A 21222-nucleotide genomic window follows, 5' to 3' on the forward strand; every position below is an offset into this window, starting at 1 on the left:
CTTGGACCCCACTTCCTCTCGTATGTACCGATGCTGTATACAGATTTGACGGCGTCGGTGCGAGTGGCCAGCGCGGTCTCAGATACCTTTCCTATCGGACGGGGCACCCGACAGGGGTGTCCTCTCTCGCCGGACCTGTTTGCCCTCGTCATGGAACCTCTTGCTGCATAGGTACGCATAGACGCGCAGATGAGGGGCTTTGAATGGGAGGCTGGGCCGTCAGACAGTATCGCGCTCTATGCTGACGACGTGCTATTCTTTCTCACGGACCTAAATAGGTCGGGACCGAGAGTCCTTGAAATTATGCGGGTGTTTGGAGAGGTTTCAGGGCCTCATCTTAATGTGTGGAAATCCACTTTATGGACCCTGGGAGATATTGAGGCACTAGGTAACTGGGCGCCGGCTCTACAAGAGGCAACAGGGGGTATTAAGTACCTTGGGGTGTTTCTAACCGACATACCTGGAGTCTCGTGGGAACGCAACGTCGTTCCAGTCTGGGATCGGGGTCAGTCAGACATGAAAACATGGTCCCGTATGCCCTTGAACCTGTATGGCCGTTCGGCCATTTTCAAGATGGTGGCCCTCCCTCGTCTGCTCTATCAGTTGCAGAACCACCCCTATCCTGTCTCGCCGCAGTGGTTTCGCAAGGTTAACTCAGCACTAGGCCGCTTCCTTTGGGCAGGGGGTGCTGTACGTGTGGCACTCCGCACCTGTTTCCTTTCTACGTATTGCGGTGGCCTGGCGTCGTCGGATATCCTATCCTATTATCAAGCATCCTACTTGTTGGTGTTAAATGAGTGGTGGTATGGAGATCGGAGTGATCCGGCTTATGCCCTAGAGAGATTTTTGATGGAACCAGACACTTTACATATGTTATTGTACTCGGCGGGGAAGAGAAAGAGGCTCCCAGTGGTTACACAGGTGGTCTTTTCGATCTGGCGTCAAGCGCTTAGCCGCATGGGATGGTGGAACAGGCTAACTGAGGAGACCCCGTTGTGGCGAAATGGCAGTTTATCGCCTTTGGCAACCTTGCAAGGGTTCCACGGCTGGGATACGATGGGGATCTCGGCACTGGGACATGTCATGAAGGGCACGACCCTTAAATCATTCCAGGAACTGAGGGACGAATATGACATGCCCCATACTCAATTTTTCAAATACTTGCAGTTCCGACATGCCATTACCCCTGCCCTGGAGGGACTGGACTCCCTACCGGAGTTCAGTCCACTAGAAGCTAAGTTATTCATGGGGGAACTGGTGGAAAAGAAAATATCCTGCATTTACCAGTCACTGGTTATACATTGCTTCCCCTCTCTGGACAACCTGCGAACCGCCTGGGAGAGAGACGTAGGAGAACTAGATGAAGAGGGTTGGAGGGAGGCTCTCCCGGCTCCGAGGGAGGCGGCCATCGCTGTACGATTGCGCTTCATCCAATTTAAATACTTACACAGAGCTTATTGTACGAGAGAGAGACTGTGGCGGGCCGGTTTGATTGCCCCCCCGACTGTTTGAGATGTGGCCGGGAGGTGGGCTCCTTCCTATACACGGTATGGTCCTGTGGGGCATTGGAGAGATACTGGACGCGTGTATGGGATTGCTTGGATGAAGTGTTGGGCTGGAAGCTCCCCCGTACATCGCAGCTGGGCCTTCTACATGTCTTGGAACAAGTGGGTGGTAACATCTACAAACGACACTTACTACTTCTGGGCCTTACTGTAGCTAAGAGGGACGTGGCCCGCGCCTGGAAGGACCCTAGGGCTCCCCCAATAGAGGTGTGGGAACAGGGATTGGATTACTATATGGGACTGGAACGTTCAGTGTTTGAGGCCTGTGGCTGCCCCAGAAAGCACTAGAATATGGAAGAGATGGGCGGAGTACAGGGGGTTGTGGCTGGAGCCGCCGATACAGCAAGAGGTAGCTGATGAACAACTGTTTTGAGAACCAGGGCGAGGGAAGAGTGCATTACCAATTTCATAAAGACTGTTTTGCTTGGACCTGGGTGGACATCGTGAACGGGGCTAGGGTGGGACCCGGGTGGGGGTAGTTCTTACGGGGCAGGGGGGGTAGGGGATGTTCGATACTAATGTTATATCTTGATTACTGTATTGATTGCTATTCTCTGTATTTTGATCTTATACTCACAGCCCCTCCGGTGTTCGGAGTACTGTGGATGTCATGCAATCTCATTCAAAACAACAATAACATTTTGTTCTGAGAAAAAAAAACAATCTAGTAGTAGCAAACATGGTAATTTCGCAAATCTCGTGGTTTGTCCCCAATAAATGGCTTAGTACATCCGGCCCTAGATTTAGACCAGTTGCCTGCCTTGAGATCTGTGATAGAGGGATCACAGTGGCTTATGTCCTTTAGAAGGTTTGTGAATGTAGTTGTTAAAGCTGGAGGCAATGTTGCCAGTCTGTTTTTTTCTCTATTTCCCCAATGCCGCCGCATCTCCAACACTGCTCATTGTCTCACCTCCTTCCACTGAGTTGCTATAAACTTTTTCCGCCACTTTTCAGAAATTCTGTGTAGAGTTCAGGCAGTCTCTCCCACGTTACGCAGGTTTTTTCGTTCCATAAAAAATTCTGAACTGTTGTGTGTAGTAATGCCAGTGCTTTGGGTAATTACTATCATCTCGTTCTTTTACTTACTATCAACTTTCATAACTAATGGCAAATTCTTCGTTATATACCTGGCTGTAGGTACACATGCTCTGCACACTCCCACCATCTAGTGTTGGGCCCAGACCTTTGCAACTTGTTTTTCTTCAAAGACGTTTGATTCACAAGAACTGTTATGACTTTACCCTTTGTCCACAATGCTGCAGAACACAAGCCCACCTCAGTTTGTTTTCTTTCGCCTCTTAAATCTGTTGTCGGGAACACTGCTCAAGAGCTGACGTTTTTAGAGCACCAGGTCTTCTATGTATCAGGCTGAGCAGCTCCAGGCTGAGCAGCTCCTTCTTTAGCTTTACAGTGAAAAACTATTTTTTGCATTGAGAGGTATCTGTTCGTACCAATGGGTCTTCGGAACCAATGGCCACTTCCTGCAGCTTCTCAACATATCACAGCTTCTAGATGCCAGTTCAGATGAACTTTACTGAGGGACACTCAAAAATGCACCTAGGACAGTGTTATGGAATGCACTCCTTTCCACTTTTGTCACAGTTGTGATCGAAAATAGCTCTGGGCCGATCACTAAGAGGCCTACAACCTCTGCCTTTCCCAACAGCATGTTGAGACCTCGTTTAATGCCTTCCCCTGTAAGAACACTCTCAAAGGGGGAGAAGGTGGGCACAACACAAGATGCAGTGGCAAGTGTTTTTGGAGACACCCCACATTTATGGAAGCAAAGTCGTGCCTGGCACCCAGGAAGGAGAGGTAGGTCCTCTGGCATTCTGGTACACCAGGCATCCGAACGTCAAGAGGCACGCTTCTCTGCAGCTCTAACATCGAGGAGATCGTGTTCCTAGATCTAGAAATGCCCTTTAACAGTGTGCATCTGTTTAGCCCTCCGGTGAACCAGATGCTCAAAAAAACAAAGAAGGCTGTGGCACAGCTAAGTTCATGAGTCCCCTGGAGTGCCTCAGTCCTGAGTCTGCTTCCTGGAAATAGCAGCCCAAAGGTGGTTCCAAACCAGCAGGCTCAAATCATATACCTCCTTATAAGCCATACCAGCAGTCCTTTCAGGACCCCGAACAGCTAATTCTATCCCTAGAGGGTCCTATAGTGCTAATAGGCATGGCAAAGGTAGCAGTAGTCCCACAAGGGCTTCTCTGTTGCTAAGCAATGTCTCTCCTTCCCTCCCCCAACCATGTAACACAGGGAAGTGGAAGATTAAGGTAATACCTTAAGGAAGTGACAGGCATACCCAATGACCAGAGGGTGGTGGCATTGCTACAATCTTTTTAAGGCTCCCTGTCCAATTACCATTCGAATATTTGGGAATGATGTCTTCATGCATTGCAATTGTACCATATGCCAAATTGCACATGTACCCCCTACAGGAATGCCTCAAAAGAAAGTGGGCTCAAGGAGAAGGGCATTGTCAGGATCTAGTGTTGATAACGTCCAAGGGTCTATACTTTCTAATTTGGTGGAACAGCACCAATCTGTTACTGTGAAGACACTTTCTAGACCGCTTTTCGCAAGTGATCAGTATCTGACTGGTTGACCTCCAATTGCTTACAATGCAATGTGAGCAAGACGGAGGTCGTGCTTTTTGGAGAAGCCCCCCTCCTGTGGTCGCCTGAGTGGTGGCCTACGGATTTAGGAGCTGCTCCTTGCCCTAAGCAGATAGTGAAAAATCTGGGAGTGAGGCTTGACCAAGCATTATCGCTAAAGGACCATGTGAATCTGGTGGCGGGAACCTGCTTCAGGACCATTGGGCTCCTGAGGCGTGTGTTCCCATTCCTGGATGATTGCTATAGGAAAACACTGGTTCAGACATTGGTGGTCAGTAGATTGGACTACTGCAATGGACTGCTCCTCTCAGTCAACGAGGAGCAATTGAGCCGTTTGCAGGTGGTCCAGAATACTGCGGCCAGATTAGTCCTGGACGCTCCCAATAGGGCCCCGCCCGCCCTCTTCTGTATAAGCTCCACTGGCTGCCCATCCGCCAGAGAATGGAGTTTAAAATCTGTTGTGTAATTCACAGATGCCTCTGTGGATCTGGTCCTAAATATCTGGCTGAATTATTTCAGCCTTATATTCCAACCCGCTCTTTACGTTCTAGCAATTTATTATTGCTGCAGATTCCACGGATTAAGAAGGCAAAACAAGGAGGTCGTGCATTGTCTTTTAAGGGCCCCACTCTTTGGAACACTCTGCCCCTAACCTTAAGACAAATTACCAACCTACATGCTTTTAAGAAATCCTTGAAGACGTATCTGTTTCCGGCTGTGTAAGATCTAGGGCTCCTATGACTATGGTTCGATCTGGCATCTTGGGAGATCATAAAGTGCGGAGATACCTCTTGGGGTCGATTCCGGCGCTATATAAGAAACAAAATAAATAAATAAATAAGATCATCACCACTGATGCGATTCATGAGATGTCGGTCCAGAACCATTGTACCTCTCAGCACCACACAGGTGCCACATAAACTATCTTGAAAACACATCTCTGTTAGACTAGTCTTCAAAGCATTCTTCCCACTTATATATTTGTTTTTTTTAAACATCTTTTTATTAATTTCAACTGTAGAATTGCATACATTTTCCATTTGACATTCCGAATAATCGCTTAATAGGTCATCACAGTGGCTAAGGAGAGAATAATTCAGCCACAATATTCCAATATCTCGCTTCCCACCATGCTGCATTTCCAGTTCCACCGATGAGCAAATACATAGATTACCACAATATACATTCCATTTGCCCCATTTCCTATCCCATTTCTACGGACAACCTCGAGACTTGAAAACTTCAGTTTCCAGAATCAAGCATCTGTCGAACTCTTTCACCCACACTCGGGGAGAAGGTGTGTCTGTCGCTCCCCAACCTCTCACAAGTCCCTGCTTAACAAGGGTATAGCCTAGTGTAGTTAGTTGTTTTTCCACCTCCGTAAGGTCAGTCAGTGCCCCAATGTTAAGAAGGCCTAGTCTGGGTGTAAGGATTATTTCTTTTTCCAGGGCATTCTGGTCCTCCCACTTACATTGAAGGAAAACAATACTACCTACAGACAGCATGACAGCCATAAGCAGGATGGCACCCACTCCTCCTGGCTCTCTGCCCTCCCGGCTCACTGTGCTAGCGCAACACATTTGGTAGGCAATCCACATCTACATTCACCTGCTGACAGAACATTTGCAGGGTTTGGAGAACCACTTTGTCTCAACCCACAAGTCCTCCAGAAGTACTTCCAACAGTAGAGGACCCAGACAGAAGACTGTTCGCTACCACCAAAAATTTGAAAAGCCAAATTTTCACCCCCGGGAAACAACCGCGACAGTCCATATGCAATGTACTATGGATAAACAGGGCAGAGATATTTGCTTATGCTTGTCCAACTCTCCCCCTCATCCTATACATGGTGAAGAAAATTAGACATGTGTTCCTGACTCATCATAGTGGCATCTACCTGAGCCAGAGAGATATAGTATTCTCCTAGAGATGTCGGTCAGCCCTCACGAGAAGCTCCCGCATATATCAGACTACCTCCCTCTGCAGCAGGGTTAGTTCTGACACCCAGTTCACAAACAGCTAAATATTGTGATTTCGCACTTGAGTTCTTAGAGTTTGATTACCTAAGTCTCCTAAAGGATTGATGACTATCCTGCAGGAAGCACAAAAGCCTACTCCTCACACCTGCTTTGCTGTAAAACGGAAAAGATTTATGCATTACTGCATTTCCAAACTCTTAACGTTTCCATGCAGGCCTACACTTCTATATACTTAAACTTAACTGCAGTTGTAAATTACCTACAAAACAGACAACACTCTTGCCTGTTTAGACTATTGGTCAATAATGACTTAGTGGAGGTTGCAAAGAGGGCAGTACCTCCAAAGACTCTGCTGACACCTTCCTGGAATCTCAATGTAGTTCTCACACAACTCGTGGGTCTTCGTTTTGAACCCCTACACTCATGCCAACTACAGTTTTTTGTATTGGAATGTTACTTTCCTAATCCGAGCCACCTCCCATAGATGCATTCGTGAACATTAGGCTCTTACAGTTGAAGAACACTTTATTTTGGTTTGTAAAGACAGGGTTGTTCTTCACACCAACCCTAACTTTCTGCTCAAGGTTGTTTCACCTTTCCACACAAACCAAACCATTGAGCTCCCAGTTTTTCTTACAACCAGAATATCTGGCACTCTCCTGATTTTAAGAGAGTGGTTCTGCAGTACATTGAAAGGACTAAGCCGTCTAGAAAGTCTAGTCATCTTTTTGTGGCCTTGCCAAACCCTACAGGGCCTCTGCCATGTCTAAAGCTGGCTTCACCACATGTGTAATGTGTATTCAAAGTTCCTATGCCATGGTTAAGCACATACTTGCTGTGCCCCTCTCCCCCCCCAGATGCCGCTCTGCATGCAAAAAGGGTGCAATGTTAGTATTTTTAGATAACATTCCTTTAACTGAATATCTGCAAAGTTGCTACTTGGTCAACCCCACACACCTTCACCAAGCATTATTGTGATGACGTCTTTCAACATCAACAGTCATTGATAGGCCAAGTGCTATTATGAATACTTTATCAAATGTCTGCATTATCTGGTCACAGCCTGCGTTGGAGAGGGACTGCTTTATAGTCTATGCATAGCATATATATCGACAGCCACATATGTTATGAATGTAAAATAATACCCTGTAAGATTTTTTGTAGCATGTAATGCTTTAGATTCATATGTGCCAACCCTCCTCCCTAGAAGCAACAGATTATTTTTGATGCTTTCCATTTACTTTAACTTCCTTTGCTATCCACACCACACTTTGTGTTGGAAACCAGGCTCCACTTACACTGCTGGCCCGCTTAGTGGAAAACTATCTGAAGTAGAGCCGGTCTTCTGACTTAACTTCTTTGAAGAAAAACAAGTTGCAAAGGTCCGGGCCCAACACTAGGTGGAAAGGGTTTGTAGAACATGTGAATCTACAGCACTACATGGTTACAAGGTAAGTAACATTTCCTTATGACATATTGGTTATGTACAAGTATTTTAATACACTGTCTCTAACTCGGAAGCCTTCCCTTATTGTATTTTTTAAAGCATGTATGAGAAATGGTAATTGGTTTTCTTCTTCCACTCTTCTTTGTGAGATTCCTTAATGAAAATGTCTAGATATTGATAAATTCACTGACTCAGGGGGACTCTCTTTCTCTCTGCTGCTTTGGGCAACCCTGAACTCTGCCTTTGTCGTTGTTGGCTCCATCATTGTCGCCTACATTGAGGTAAGGGACAAAAATAGACTTTTGATTGTTATGTACTGAAATAGAACTTTCCTTTTAGCTGTAATATATATGTCTAAAGCCATTCTGGCAGGTTCCTTGTATAGACACAAAGGAAGCATCCACTACTGTAGAAGAATACTAATATATTAGAATGTATGTAAACTGGGTTCATGCTAGTTTTCATGATAACCTGAACTTCACCAATTAAATCTGATTTGACCACGAGTCTAAAACTGCAACCAATTACAATATATGAACAAAACGCCACTGTTATCACTTTTTTCAGCTACGAGTAAGCTGAAGATCCATCCATCTTGCAATCTGAAAACAGGACCCCTGTGAGCATCTCTATTTCTTTATAGAGCCATGGAACCTTTGGTATAGAATGCCACAGTGTTCTTATCCTTTCTGTAACTTCCAACTCCTTCCACTAAACCCATCACTGATCCTAATGTGAACCCTGACAACCACTTCTATGCTAAACACATCCCTAAATTTAACCCTTACACTTAGTTTTTCCATAGCATGATTCCAACTTTAATCCTGACCGACAAATTGTAAAACCTTACTTGTCCGTAATTTTGACCCTTTGCTATTTTTTGTAACTTTTCTTTTATAAATTTCAAGAACTTTATTTGCTCTAAAGTTGATTACCTTTCTTCATTATGACATTTCTTTAATTTACTTTCACGATTATTGCAGTTGTTTTTTTTATGTTTTCTTCATTTTCACATGAGGTCCAGAACTGGAATTTCAATTACACAATCTAAGGAAATGGCACCAGGGCCACTACTACATTATAGAGAAAAGATTTGCAGAGTATAGACTCAACTTAGAATTTGAGAAGTGCAGTTCACTAATTCAACTCAATTTTAGCCTGGTGGAAGTATTTATACTATGTATGCCACCACTCTACTTTTTTTTTTACCTGAACAATATATATATAGTCTTTCTACTGCATCTGCTGATGGGACTGGAAGATGTCTAAGTCTTCTTTCACTCTGGCCTATCTCTCGATTTCAGGCACCCACACCAATGTCTTATATGGTGAATACAGTATACACATATTCTTCATTTGTATCTTGACTACTCACAAGTTTGACATCCTTTTTCCTGGTGGGCCACGTCTTGTCTTCTTAGCCATAGGATGTGTGGATTTTGACACTTTTAAAACATTTGCTAGCTACGTCGGGGATCTCATAGGATGCGTGAGAGTTGTGAGTTCTTGTATGTAAACAAGTCCCGCCACAGATCTGAGTGGATCGTTTGTGTAAGTATATCTGCTATGTGGTCCCACCATAGTCTTGTCCAGGTATGCATCTTTAACCCCTATCTACTTTTATGCATTTCACACAATCTGCTTAGACGGGTCAATTTGCCAAACTTTGCTTGTTATCATGCAAGTCTACTTTGGGTAACCATACCTCCTATGTGTACAGTAACACCCAATCTTTTATCAGTGTAAACTCAAATATGGTTACAGACAATTGTTGCAGAATTGGAAAATTAAAATGAGTGAAACAATGTTATGATTAATCTCTCTGAAGTGATGTGTTGGTATTTGAAAATGTCAAGAGGTGAATCAAAAGAGCTGAACATATTTGTAAATTAGCAAGAAATTTGGAGAACCTCAAATTAATTTTGCTGAGTATCGAGTATAGAGAAAGAGTGGACTGTTGTCATCTCTTGTCCCCATTAAGGAGTAAAGCAACCAGACTTGTCTGTGTTCTCAGTTCATTGTTTTGAAAATATTACAGCTTTACTAAAGGTCCTATAATGCAAGTTGAGCAAGTTACTCGCACTTTCTTTTGGGTTTATAAAGGTGGGGATACATAGACCCAGAAATAGGTCGACATGTTTCTGCTCCTCTTGGACGCTTGGAGGCAGTCTAAGGATGCGGCCACTGAACATAAAGATTCAGCTTGCTTTCGGACCTTAAGTGTAATGGGCGGATTACCCAAATCCGTGGTTTGTGTGTGATTGTAGATGTTTGGCCCACCCTTGGAAAGTTCTGGTCTAGTATCACTAGTTGCTATGATAACGATTAAACTACACATCACTAATTGTCCTATTTCATCACAGAGATGGTCGTGGTCCTGATGAAATCCCACTGACCCTTTTTGACCTCTTTACAGTGTCGAAGTATTCACCAGCAAATGTAACCCTACACACTGGAAACCGGAGTAAAGTCATTAGTCTACTAGTAGGTAGTTTTAGTTATTGTCCTTCCTCTCTGTTCCCTAAGTTAGGACACCCCTACAATAGACACACCTATATGGATATCAAGAACTCACCGTTACCATGGTAGTAGCCGACATTGGTAATCATTCCGACCAATGCGAGAAGGAGCCAAATGATGAAGCATGCCACTGTGTCTTACAAAAGGAAGATTGTCTTCATATTACATCAAACAGTAATAGAACAGACAAACATAGAGGGGTTCCTTCCATATCGCTATTTATGTTTTTCGTAATATATACTTTCAGGCAGGAAATCCATTATGTCTGGGGTGTCTACTATGACAACATGCTTGATGGTATTGGGGCCAGGCATGTTTGACTTTAGTGTGAATCCATAGTGATGTTCACTGAGGCTTTAAAAAATAGAAATGTATTCAATTAAATAAATGAACTACGGAATCTGTCATGAATATTTTTTTTTTTTTAGATTTTATGTTGATTTGTTTGAACATTTTAAAAAGTTAATTGTATAATGATTTGCATCAATTTTAAGTAATTGAGAATAAAAGAAGTGTATTGGTCACTGGCGCTTTGCTGCTACTCTTAGGGAGGTAGAGGTAATGTTAAAAACAAATGTAAAGGATGGTTATCTTTGCTAGCGAGAACTTTAAATGTTTCCGGATTCATACTGAAGCCAGTAGGCCTTCATTATCTAAAACATGCCAATAGACAGTGGTATGTTGAAGTTCTGGTCACTACGTGTGTGGTGGATACATTTCAAAATGATATGTCTCTTTCTCCAAAATATTTGTAATACTTACTGGTACCAATGCTTATTCCCTCCTTAGCCTGTTGCAGCTGGTAGTGGAATTCCACAGATTAAATGCTTTCTGAATGGGGTAAAGATCCCCCATGTGGTGCGACTCAAGGTAAGCAGTTCTCCACACTTGCATATTAATATGTATTGTTTTGTATTGTATGAGTTATATGGTGTTCAATGGAGGCTTGATACATCAATAGCAGGACACTAACAAAAACATAAGGATGGGTGGGGAAATGGGGGTATGGATGGGATGGACGGATGAAGGGAGAGATGGATGGATGGATGGACGGAGGGAGGGATGAAGGGGTTGATGGATGAAGGAGAAGATGGATGGAAGAATGAAGTGATGGGAGTGAGTGAGGAGGTGAATGTTAACGGTGTACACACACCAGAAATGTAATGGACCGACTGTGATGGTAAAGAATATTTGAAAAGAAGACCAAAGATGACAGTCGGCTAAGCCGCTTCTAGAACCCTCACCAAGGGAAGTATTCCGTCTCAGGATGCCAGTGTCTCATGATAAATCCACACCCAACGTTATTTTGCACCCACCGTTGATTGTCTTTTTTATCCTCTACATTTTTGAGAAGGCTGGGATTGGTTTCTGGCAGTGAGTTCACAATTGTACCAGGTCTCGTTGTCAACTTGTTGAGATAACCAGCAACTTTAAATACCTTTAAGTCATAAATCTTGAGAAATGGTAAACGTAGTTTATATTTGGAGCAGTTATGACAAGCACCTGACTTACTAAGCGTCAGCTTTGGGAGGTGGCAATTACCTGCAGTTTGAATGCCTAAGTGAGTAACATCCTGTGCCACTTGAAAGGAATGATAAGTAAGCAGAGAGAACACGTTATCAAGGAGGCAAAGGGAGACCAGTTCTTCTTGCTTGAAACGTGTTTGCTGAAAAAGTTTTACAAATCTTTATACCTCATCTGCTATATGGTAGCAATGGGAACTAAGCCTTTGTTTCAACTGGGAATTAACGGCAAGAGCATCCGAGCCACAATGTGCACCCAAATATCTACCACCTGGAAGGACACAGGAAAATCTTAGCGGGGGAATGTGGGGTGCTAATACGTCATACACATTAAGGGTAGGTAAGGACCTGCCAAATGGTCAGAATGTTGGGTAAGTCCCTGGCAAGTAGAGCAAAGGCAGAGTTAGCATCCATCGACCCAAAATACTATTGAAGTGAAGCTGGAACGAGGATTCCAGGAGGCTGATAAGGGGTGACTGGTAAGGGTTAAGGTTTAAAAAAACAACTCCTACAGTGGAGAGACGGAAAGGCATGCACCTAAAACCTGGGAGCAATATGTTTAGAAGAATCTATGATCCTGAATAACACAGTACTGCAGGATGTCTTCCCTTAAAGTGGAAACAGGCTAAACACCTGCCTCTCAAAAAAGTAACCATTTGTTTTATTTTGCAGACGCTGATGGTGAAAGTTGTTGGAGTCATCTTCTCAGTGGTTGGAGGACTCGCTGTAGGAAAGGTAAAAGGTCCAAAAGAAATAAATTAAACATACTGACAACTTGGGTCCTCTTTACATAGGCTAGGAGCTTTCCAAAGATGTGCTGGGGCCCAATCAGTGAGGCACCTGTATAGACCGTATACAAGACATTATGGGCAATGTGCAGTGATCTAGGCTGTTGTGAGTGTCATTGAGGGAAGGAAGAAAAAAGAGGAATGCCCAATATAATGGCAATTTCCTGAGGAAGGAAAGTGTAATGATGTGTCATGTGCAGAGATCATGTATTAAGGCATCATCGATAAAGAAGATGCAGCCTAGGCGAGGGATAGGACATCATGTCCAGGAAAGGAAAATGTATGAATGGAGTGTTAGTTGTAGTTCTAAGAGAATAAGTCTATTGTTTGAAAGTCTCTTTAATCACCTACTCCATGAGCAGAGCTGAACTTTATTATAAGTTTTATTCAAGAATTTACAAGAAGAAGCTGGCTTGAAGCTCAGCATTATTATATTTGCATTTGTTAGGGTGCAGATGCTCCCAGGTCGTACAGTGGCCATTGTATTTGCCATGAAACTGAGGACTTTTCCTAATGGCACAATAAAGGGAGAAAACCCAATTAATTGTTATTGTTTCGGTGGTGTTTATTCCATGTTTTGAGTACCCCATTTTCTCTGCAGTTGTAATCCTGAAATGTATTTGTTACTACATATTACATACATCTTCCTGATGACATTTTACATCCATCGCTCCTCTTCAGGAAGGCCCGATGATCCATTCTGGGGCTGTGGTAGCTGCTGGCATTTCGCAAGGAAGATCTACGTCACTAAAGCGGGATTTTAAGGTAAAATCTTCATAACAAAGTAAGATTGAAAGTAGCAAACAGTAAGTGCCATTTAATGATCTGAAGTCAGTGATACGCATTGTCATCATAGATTTTGCCAATCTGCTTGTTTCACCCAGTCTTAGGCTTTGGTGTCTTTTGACTTCTGTGCTTGAATCCCTCTGCATTGGGCATCTTTGTTTTCCCTGTAAATAAAACAAAACGAAATGTCACAGAATGTTGCATAAGGTTAAGAGTATGAGAATATATAAAATCAGTGAAAGGTGAAATGGATCAGGCAATGTATGTGGAGTGATGAAGGTGCTGCTTGATGAGGATCCTTGGTTTAGGATTGATACTCCTTGGCGCAGTAACTATATGCTGCTCCACTTCTCATGTCGAACAGTAAATAGGGCAACCCACTATTCCCCAAGGGAATAGGTATATATTCAATTCAATAGACAGCAATCCTTGAGGAATTATTTTTCACAAGCCATATCTTATTTAAATATCGTCATAGACATGAACGAATAATTTGATATAACACAGAACAAGGTTGTTTCGATATTATTTCTTTTTATCGAAAAGCTTGTTTTTTTAAAGTTTATAGTGCAAAACATAAATATATATACAATTCATATATGGCAACCGAAAACTGTTATAATTTGTTTGTATCACAACAGTATCATACACCCTCTGCACATTCGTATGGACCAGATAACATAAATTGCCATACAGTATCACCAATTCAGAGTATTTTTGATTTTATCAGTTTTCATAAATGTGTTCTTGAAACAACAAAAGGTGTAATGGCGTCGACGTTTCGGTCTCACACACACTTAACACACTTCGACGAGACCATCCTCAGGACGAAAAGGTTGCTCCCAATCTATTATAAAACATAATATATACATTCAATAAACAGTACTACACCTTACCCATATGTACAACCGTGATTGTCTGCTTACACCAAACCAAAAACACAGTGGACCAAGATTAATCAAAATGTATCCAACAACCACAAACGTGAGGAAAACAAATTGACCATAACCAACACCACACCAGAGTAACAAAAATGTAACAAAAAACTGTGGATACTCACAACACAAACAGAGTCAGAAACTTCAATCAATTGATCCTACGGTTGAAATGTGATACAACCACATTAGATCCCAAGCAGAGTCAACCACATCAGATACCAACAGAGTCTAGTGGAGCAAGAGGCAACTACTGCCATTGTTCACTCTTACCTCCAAAAGGAGAGAGTCCCCTTGTTACCAAAGTCCTCAGTACTTCAACGATAACTTCAATCAAATCCACTCTATAAAAACATAACACAACAAGCCTCATGCTTAGTATCCACATCCTCGTGTTTGCTATCTGTTTTTTAGGCTCTATGGGCTTAAAGAGTATGTGCAACTTACTTTAATGCGGCAACTCCAAAGTCGTCAGTCGTCCGGCCTTCTGCATCACAAAGTCTGCGAAGCCGCGACTCGCCGCTCCAACCTTTCACCTCGCGCAGCGTCAAAGATGTGCACTGCAATATGGCGGCCATTTCTTAACGTCCCTGGTAGTATTCAGACTTGAAAAGCACTACCCAATACCAAATAACCCGTACCAAAATATTATGAGACACTTTAACTCCTTCGACGCTCATGACGAGCTGAGCTCGTCATGAGTTACACCTGTCGTATGCTCATGACAAGCTGAGCTCGTCATGAACCGCAGGTTTTCGCAAAAGTCAGCGCACAGTGAGAAAACGCGTAGCGCGCATGGGGTTAAAAACAACCAATCATCATAAAAATGCTACATAGATGTCTCAGATCCTCCAACAATAATTTGTAACCGAAAAAAATACCGAAATTAATACTAATCTTAAATGGCCGCTATATGCAAGAAATACTTCAATTAGATCATGCGCGTAACCTGAGCCCAGGATCACGCTAACAAATCTTCTATATACAATGGTCTATACTGTGTGCCTAGACCCTAGTCATAGTAGTCAACTAAAATACAGTGTAATGGCGGCCATCTTATAAGCCCCCAAGTGGCACTCAAAGCAATGCATTATCGAATAAATCGCCAAGTAAGTCCCTAGGATCATCATGGGACAGTTAAACAATCTATATATGCTCGCTCCATAGATACCAGAACTAATACTTCACGGCCGTTCAATACATACAGTATATTAAGTGACTCAAATACACAGAATACCTACCCTGAGCCCAGGCTAGTGTTGTCACTTCAAATATATACTGTGTATCTAGAATATATTCAGCAACAAAACAGAACTGTTCCCTGTATGTCCAAAAAGTGGAAGATTATATATGTACCTCCATAACTCAAGAACCCACTAGAATTGCAACCACGTTTCCAATAAAACAAATATAAAAATTAAACATACGATCAAAACAATATTTAACATTTTTACAATTTATTCCATACAATACAGTATCTAATACACAAAATACAGTGCCACACTATAAAGTTAAAAATGTGTCAATTCACATGAAGAACAATAAAATACAGGTTGTCGACGCAGCGTTTCGGTTTTTGTGATAACACGTTCATCAGGACAAGGTTCTATTTAATAAAAAAACATCCAATTAGATACATTGATCACATAATTATTTTAACACTTTGTTATTTTCCTGTCAGATATATTCTTTTCTATCAACAGCTATACATTATCTAAGCATTTTTTTTAAAACACAGTATCTCAAGGCACATTCTCTAAGTGGTTTTTAGGTTCTGAGTTATGTAGGATCACATTACCTAGCATCGAACTATGTGAAGTCGAGTTTATAGCTACAACAGCATATACATTTATGTACTCCTATTGTACATACCTTTTTTAAAAAAAATAAATCGGAGTTATTTTCCTCTATTATCAATTTGAGGGTCTTTTCTTAATCCTCCAAGTCACCTCCTTCTATCTAGGTGATTCTCTTGATTGTTGTAGCTATAAACTCGACTTCACATAGTTCGATGCTAGGTAATGTGATCCTACATAACTCAGAACCTAAAAACCACTTAGAGAATGTGCCTTGAGATACTGTTTTTTTTTAAATGCTTAGATAATGTATAGCTGTTGATAGAAAAGAATATATCGGATAGGAAAATAAGAAAGTGTTAAAAGAATTATGTGATCAATGTATCTAATTAGATGTTTTTTTATTAAATAGAACCTTGTCCTGATGAAGGTGTTATCACTAAAACTGAAACGCTGTGTCGACAACCTATATTTTATTGTTCTTCATGTGAATTGACACATTTTTTACTTTATAGTGTGGCACTGTATATTGTGTATTAGATACTGTATTGTATGGAATAAATTGTACAATTTTTAAATATTGTTTTGATCGTATGTTTAATTTTTATATTTGTTTTATTGGAAACGTGGTTGCAATTCTAGTGGGTTCTTGAGTTATGGAGGTACATATAAAATCTTCCACTTTTTGGACATACAGGGAACAGTTCTGTTTTGTTGCTTACTACTCCTCGTCCCTAATCGGAATTGTGAGGAGACCTCCTTTCTTTTTGATAATAGAATATATTCAGTACAGTCATTAGAGGGTCGCTAATGTATGCCATTCCACAAATTGATTCAGCCCATTTTCAACACTTTTGGCCAACCAGATCCAAATTTTCTCCCTTAGTGTCAACAGACGATCCACATCATGCCTGCGTTTAGATTTTTTCACCACATCAAGAACAAACCAATTCATTTCCATAGGATCATGTGCTTTCTCCCTATAATGCTCCACCAAGGGTGCAGTCATGATTTTACACCTAATACGTGACTGGTGTTGCATTATACGTTTCCTCACTTCCTGTGTTGTTTTACCTATGTACTTCAAAGTGCATGGGCATTGTATACAGTACAAAGGGGGGGGGTGATGGACGGAGCATCTGAACCAATCAAACACCCACACCCAGTAAACAGATCTGGGTTTAATCCATCACCATTCTTTAGCCCACTCTGCCACCCCAGCTCAATCAGTCTGACCCTGTTCCTCATGGGAACAGTCCAGCCCGAACTGCCAAGCATGCCTTCCCTGGACCGGATTCAAGCTTCCTAGGACTGGCTTCTGGCATTACAGCCGTCTTCAGCCAGGCTTGCTTGAATCCAGTGGCAAAGTGAGCAAGGGACTCACGTCTGAGCATACCCTGCCAACTTATGGCAAACAAAGCGGTACAAAAGGGGTGGTGATGGACGGAGCATCTGAACCAATCAAACACTCACACCCAGTAAACAGATCTGGGTTTAATCCATCACCGTTCTTTAGCCCACTCTGCCACCCCAGTTCAGACATGGCCATATGCAAATCAGTCTGACCCTGTGCCTCATGGGAACAGTCCAGCCCGAACTGCCAAGCCATGCCTTCCCTGGACTGGATTCAAGCTTCCTAGGACTGGCTTCTGGCATTACAGCCATCTTCAGCCAGGCTTGCTTGAATCCAGTGGCAAAGTGAGCAAGGGACTCACGTCTGAGCACACCCTGCCAACTTATGGCGAACAAAGCGGTACAAAGGGGGTGGTGATGGACGGAGCATCTGAACCAATCAAACACTCACACCCAGTAAACAGATCTGGGTTTAATCCATCACTGTTCTTTAGCCCACTCTGCCACCCCAGTTCAGACATGGCCATATGCAAATCAGTCTGACCCTGTGCCTCATGGGAACAGTCCTGACCGAACTTCCAAGCCATGCCTTCCCTGGACCGGATTCAAGCTTCCTTGGACCGGTTTCTGGCATTACAGCCGCCTACAGCCATGCTTGCTTGAATCCAATGAATCCAAGAAGACATGGCTTGGCAGTTCGGGCTGGACTGTTCCCATGAGGCACAGGGTCAAGACTGATTTGCATATGGCCATGTCTGAACTGGGGTGGCTTGGTGAGCAAAATAACGATGGATTAAACCCAGATCTATGACTGGGGGGTGAATGTCTTGCCATTGTGCAACATTCCGTCCATCATCTTGTGTATTTTGCTGTTCACCCTATGTGGGAAGGGTATGCCCAGACGTGGGTCCCGTGCTCACTAAGCCACTGGAGTCAAGCTATCCTGGCTTAAGACGGCTGATAGCCAGAAACCGGTCCTAGGATGCTTGATTCCGGTCCAGGGAAGACATGGCTTGGCAGTTCGGCCTGGACTGTTCCCATGAGGCACAGGGTCAAGACTGATTGCATATGGCCATGTCTGAACTGGGGTGGCTTGGTGAGCAAAATAACGATGGATTATACCCAGATCTATGACTGGGGGTGAATGTCTTGCCATTGTGCAACATTCCGTCCATCATCTTGTGTATTTCATTGTATACAGTAGACAACATTTTTGGTTAAGCATTTGGAATGATGTTTAAAAAAACATTCTTTCTTTTTCAGTATACATGACAAAACAAAAATTTATGGCAAGAAATTACCCCTATAGCATGACTCCACTTATTTTCAGTGATTTTCAGTGTCACTCAATTGATAGTTTTGTGAAACATGTCATTTATCAACATACCCAAAGCTGGGAAGATTGACTTCTGGCCCATTTGACAGAGAGTTATTCCCGGGTGTCAGACTGGATCCACAAATATTTCCTGATCAGTAACCCTGTGCCCCAGTAAGTGGTGCTGTTCGGCTCCGCTTGGCATCATCCGTGCCGGAAATGACTTTTGCGGTGCGTATATAGGAGCCACCTAGACGTGCGGAAATCAGTTTCTTTTCGCGACTTTCCACATGAGTAGCACAGAGCCACAAAGCACCATGACCACTGGTGTGGAAAACTAGGTCCATGAAACAGGAAAACCCTGTCACTAGAAATCCGTTTGCAGAGCTGGGAGGATCTGTGGGTTGGTAAGGAATCTGTGGCTAGATATAGTCTCTACCAAATAAGGCGTTACCGAAGGTAAGTGACTTGTTCATCTGATAGAGGCGTCGAAACGCAGATTCCTTATCTTAGAATTATCCCCAGGCATCAGACTAGCATCCGGAAATTTTTCATGAGCAGTACCCCTGCGCATCAGTTAGTGGCTTTGTTCAGCTCCACATGGTGTCGTCCATGCCAGAAATGGCGTTCGCGGTGCCTATATAGGTACCACCTAGGTGCGCTGACGTCTGTTCTTTTCTCGCCAGCAGCGCAGATCTCGGTAGAGCTACCACATAGTCATTTTGTGGTTGGTTTTTTTGAAGTTTTTGAGGTCTTACCTCCTGGTGTGCCAGGAATGTAATCTAAGAAGGCCGACTTCAAGCCCTGCAGCACCTATCACTGACGGATCTCATTGAAGGATCCGCATCTTGTTTGCCTCTGGTGCCTTCAGCAGGACCATGATCCGAAGGCCTGCCCCAACTGCCATGTCATGCACCCAAAGGCCTTGAGGGAGCAATCCCTAAAGCTTCTGGTTGCTTGATATGCGGCGATTGAGGTCTCAGTTGATAGAAAGGTCCGGGGAGCTGTCTTGGAGACCGAGGTCGTCACAATCCAAGTCGTTGAGCCATTCGCATACGTCAAAGCCCCACAAGAAGAAGTTGTAGCATGCTTCAGCGTCTCTTCATCTGTCGGCCAACAAGGGAGCGTTGCCACTCTGGACTAGGCGCCCTGATCGAGCCAGCACCTGGGCCGGCTCCATGATTCCCTGAGTTTCTGGGAGTGGGGGCGACCCCCGCCCAACTCAGAGAATTTTATGAGGTCATGCACCTCATGTTTGGGTGACCCGTTCCCGCCGGAGCACCTTCGTGCCCTACAGGTTCAGGAGGGGCCTCTTCAGGATTCAATCCGGCGTCTCTAGCCCTGTTGCCAGTTGGGCCCCCTGGATCCACAGATGGATCCGATCCGGTGCCGGTCATACCATCCAGACCTTTCCTGGTGCCAGCCCGAAGCAGACGCTCCCAGTGGTGCCATACCCATCCATCAAATCCGAAACCGATCCAGCGGGGCGTCATCAGATGTCAGCTCCAGTGCCAACTGAAACCATGCCGTCCAGGCCAGAGCCTGAGCCCTATTGTTACTGGCTAGGACTCTGGAAGGATTGGGAAGGGTCGCTGGACCCTAAGGAGAACCAGCCTTATGAGAGGGTTGCATGGACTGGTGTGATGATCTGGGTGAAGCCAGTGGACTAGACACTTCTCCAGAAACTGCCATGCTTTTCCCCCTACCGTGGCTACGGAGGAGGGAGCATCATTTGCCATGGTGGTGCGGAAGGTGACTGAGGTGCTTGACCTTAGCCTATCATAAGTGGCAGTCATGACAGATGTCTTGGCAGAGAAGCTGCAACTGGGAGCGTTCCCCCTTCAGAACCACTACTCCCATTCAACAAAGCCCTCATTGATGTCCTATTTAGGACATCCTGGCACGTTCCGTACCACAACCCCAAACTTGAAATCCAAGAGGCCAGCCTGTCACTGCGGTCTGTGAACACTGCATGCCTTTTGGGACACTATTCCCACCCTGTTGGACTTGGCCCTTCTGGCAGGTTCACCCCTGAAGTTTTTGCTTGTTATATGTAACCTGGGGATGGTGATTCCCCTTCTGAGTGCGTGTGGTGAGAGAGGCCTGCCCTCCCATAGGAATGCATGGGGAATGTATGTGTCCCTGGTAGTTCCTGATGCGTGGGGTGTGCAGGGTCGAGTCTGGTATGTGCGAACTCGTGAGATTGAATGCTGCGCAATGGTATATGCGGTATGATTGTGTCTAGTGTAGAAGCGCCACTTTTAGAAGTCGGCATATTTGTGTCTGGCGTGTGATTGGCTGAGGCTGGCTGGTGAGCCTGGCTCCAAGAGTCTGGGAGGATCTGCCCCGGTGGTGAATGGAGTGTTTAGCATGCTAATGTGAGGGGAGGAGTGAGCCTGGGCCTGCTTGTGGATTGACTGTCTGTTTTGAGGGTCCTGAATGAGGCTGGGTTTTCCCCACACAATGCTGGCTCCACCCCCTGGGGTGCGTCTGATGTCCCTAGCCTGGCCAGTGAAAAGAATGCCCCATAACCAGTTCTAGCTGGTTCTCCCCCTGCCTGCCCCTTGAGACAAAGGATGTTGTGTATAAAAAGGGTG

At 43.9% G+C, this 21222-nt stretch overlaps 1 protein-coding gene across 2 annotated transcripts in view; it reads left to right on the forward strand.

Moving 5' to 3' along the window:
• Nucleotides 1-21222, forward strand: part of CLCN7 (Cl-/H+ antiporter 7) — a 353427-nt gene that overhangs the window by 124725 nt on the left and 207480 nt on the right. For both annotated transcript variants that reach the window (XM_086941381.1, XM_086941382.1), the window contains 4 exons: nucleotides 7781-7890; nucleotides 10919-10999; nucleotides 12325-12387; nucleotides 13122-13205. In XM_086941381.1, coding sequence (XP_086797507.1) covers nucleotides 7781-7890; nucleotides 10919-10999; nucleotides 12325-12387; nucleotides 13122-13205 — 338 coding nt within the window. The remainder of the gene's footprint in view (nucleotides 1-7780; nucleotides 7891-10918; nucleotides 11000-12324; nucleotides 12388-13121; nucleotides 13206-21222) is intronic.

This window comes from Lissotriton vulgaris, chromosome 10, assembly GCF_964263255.1.
Source record: "Lissotriton vulgaris chromosome 10, aLisVul1.2, whole genome shotgun sequence".
Classification (NCBI taxonomy): Eukaryota; Metazoa; Chordata; class Amphibia; order Caudata; family Salamandridae; genus Lissotriton; species Lissotriton vulgaris.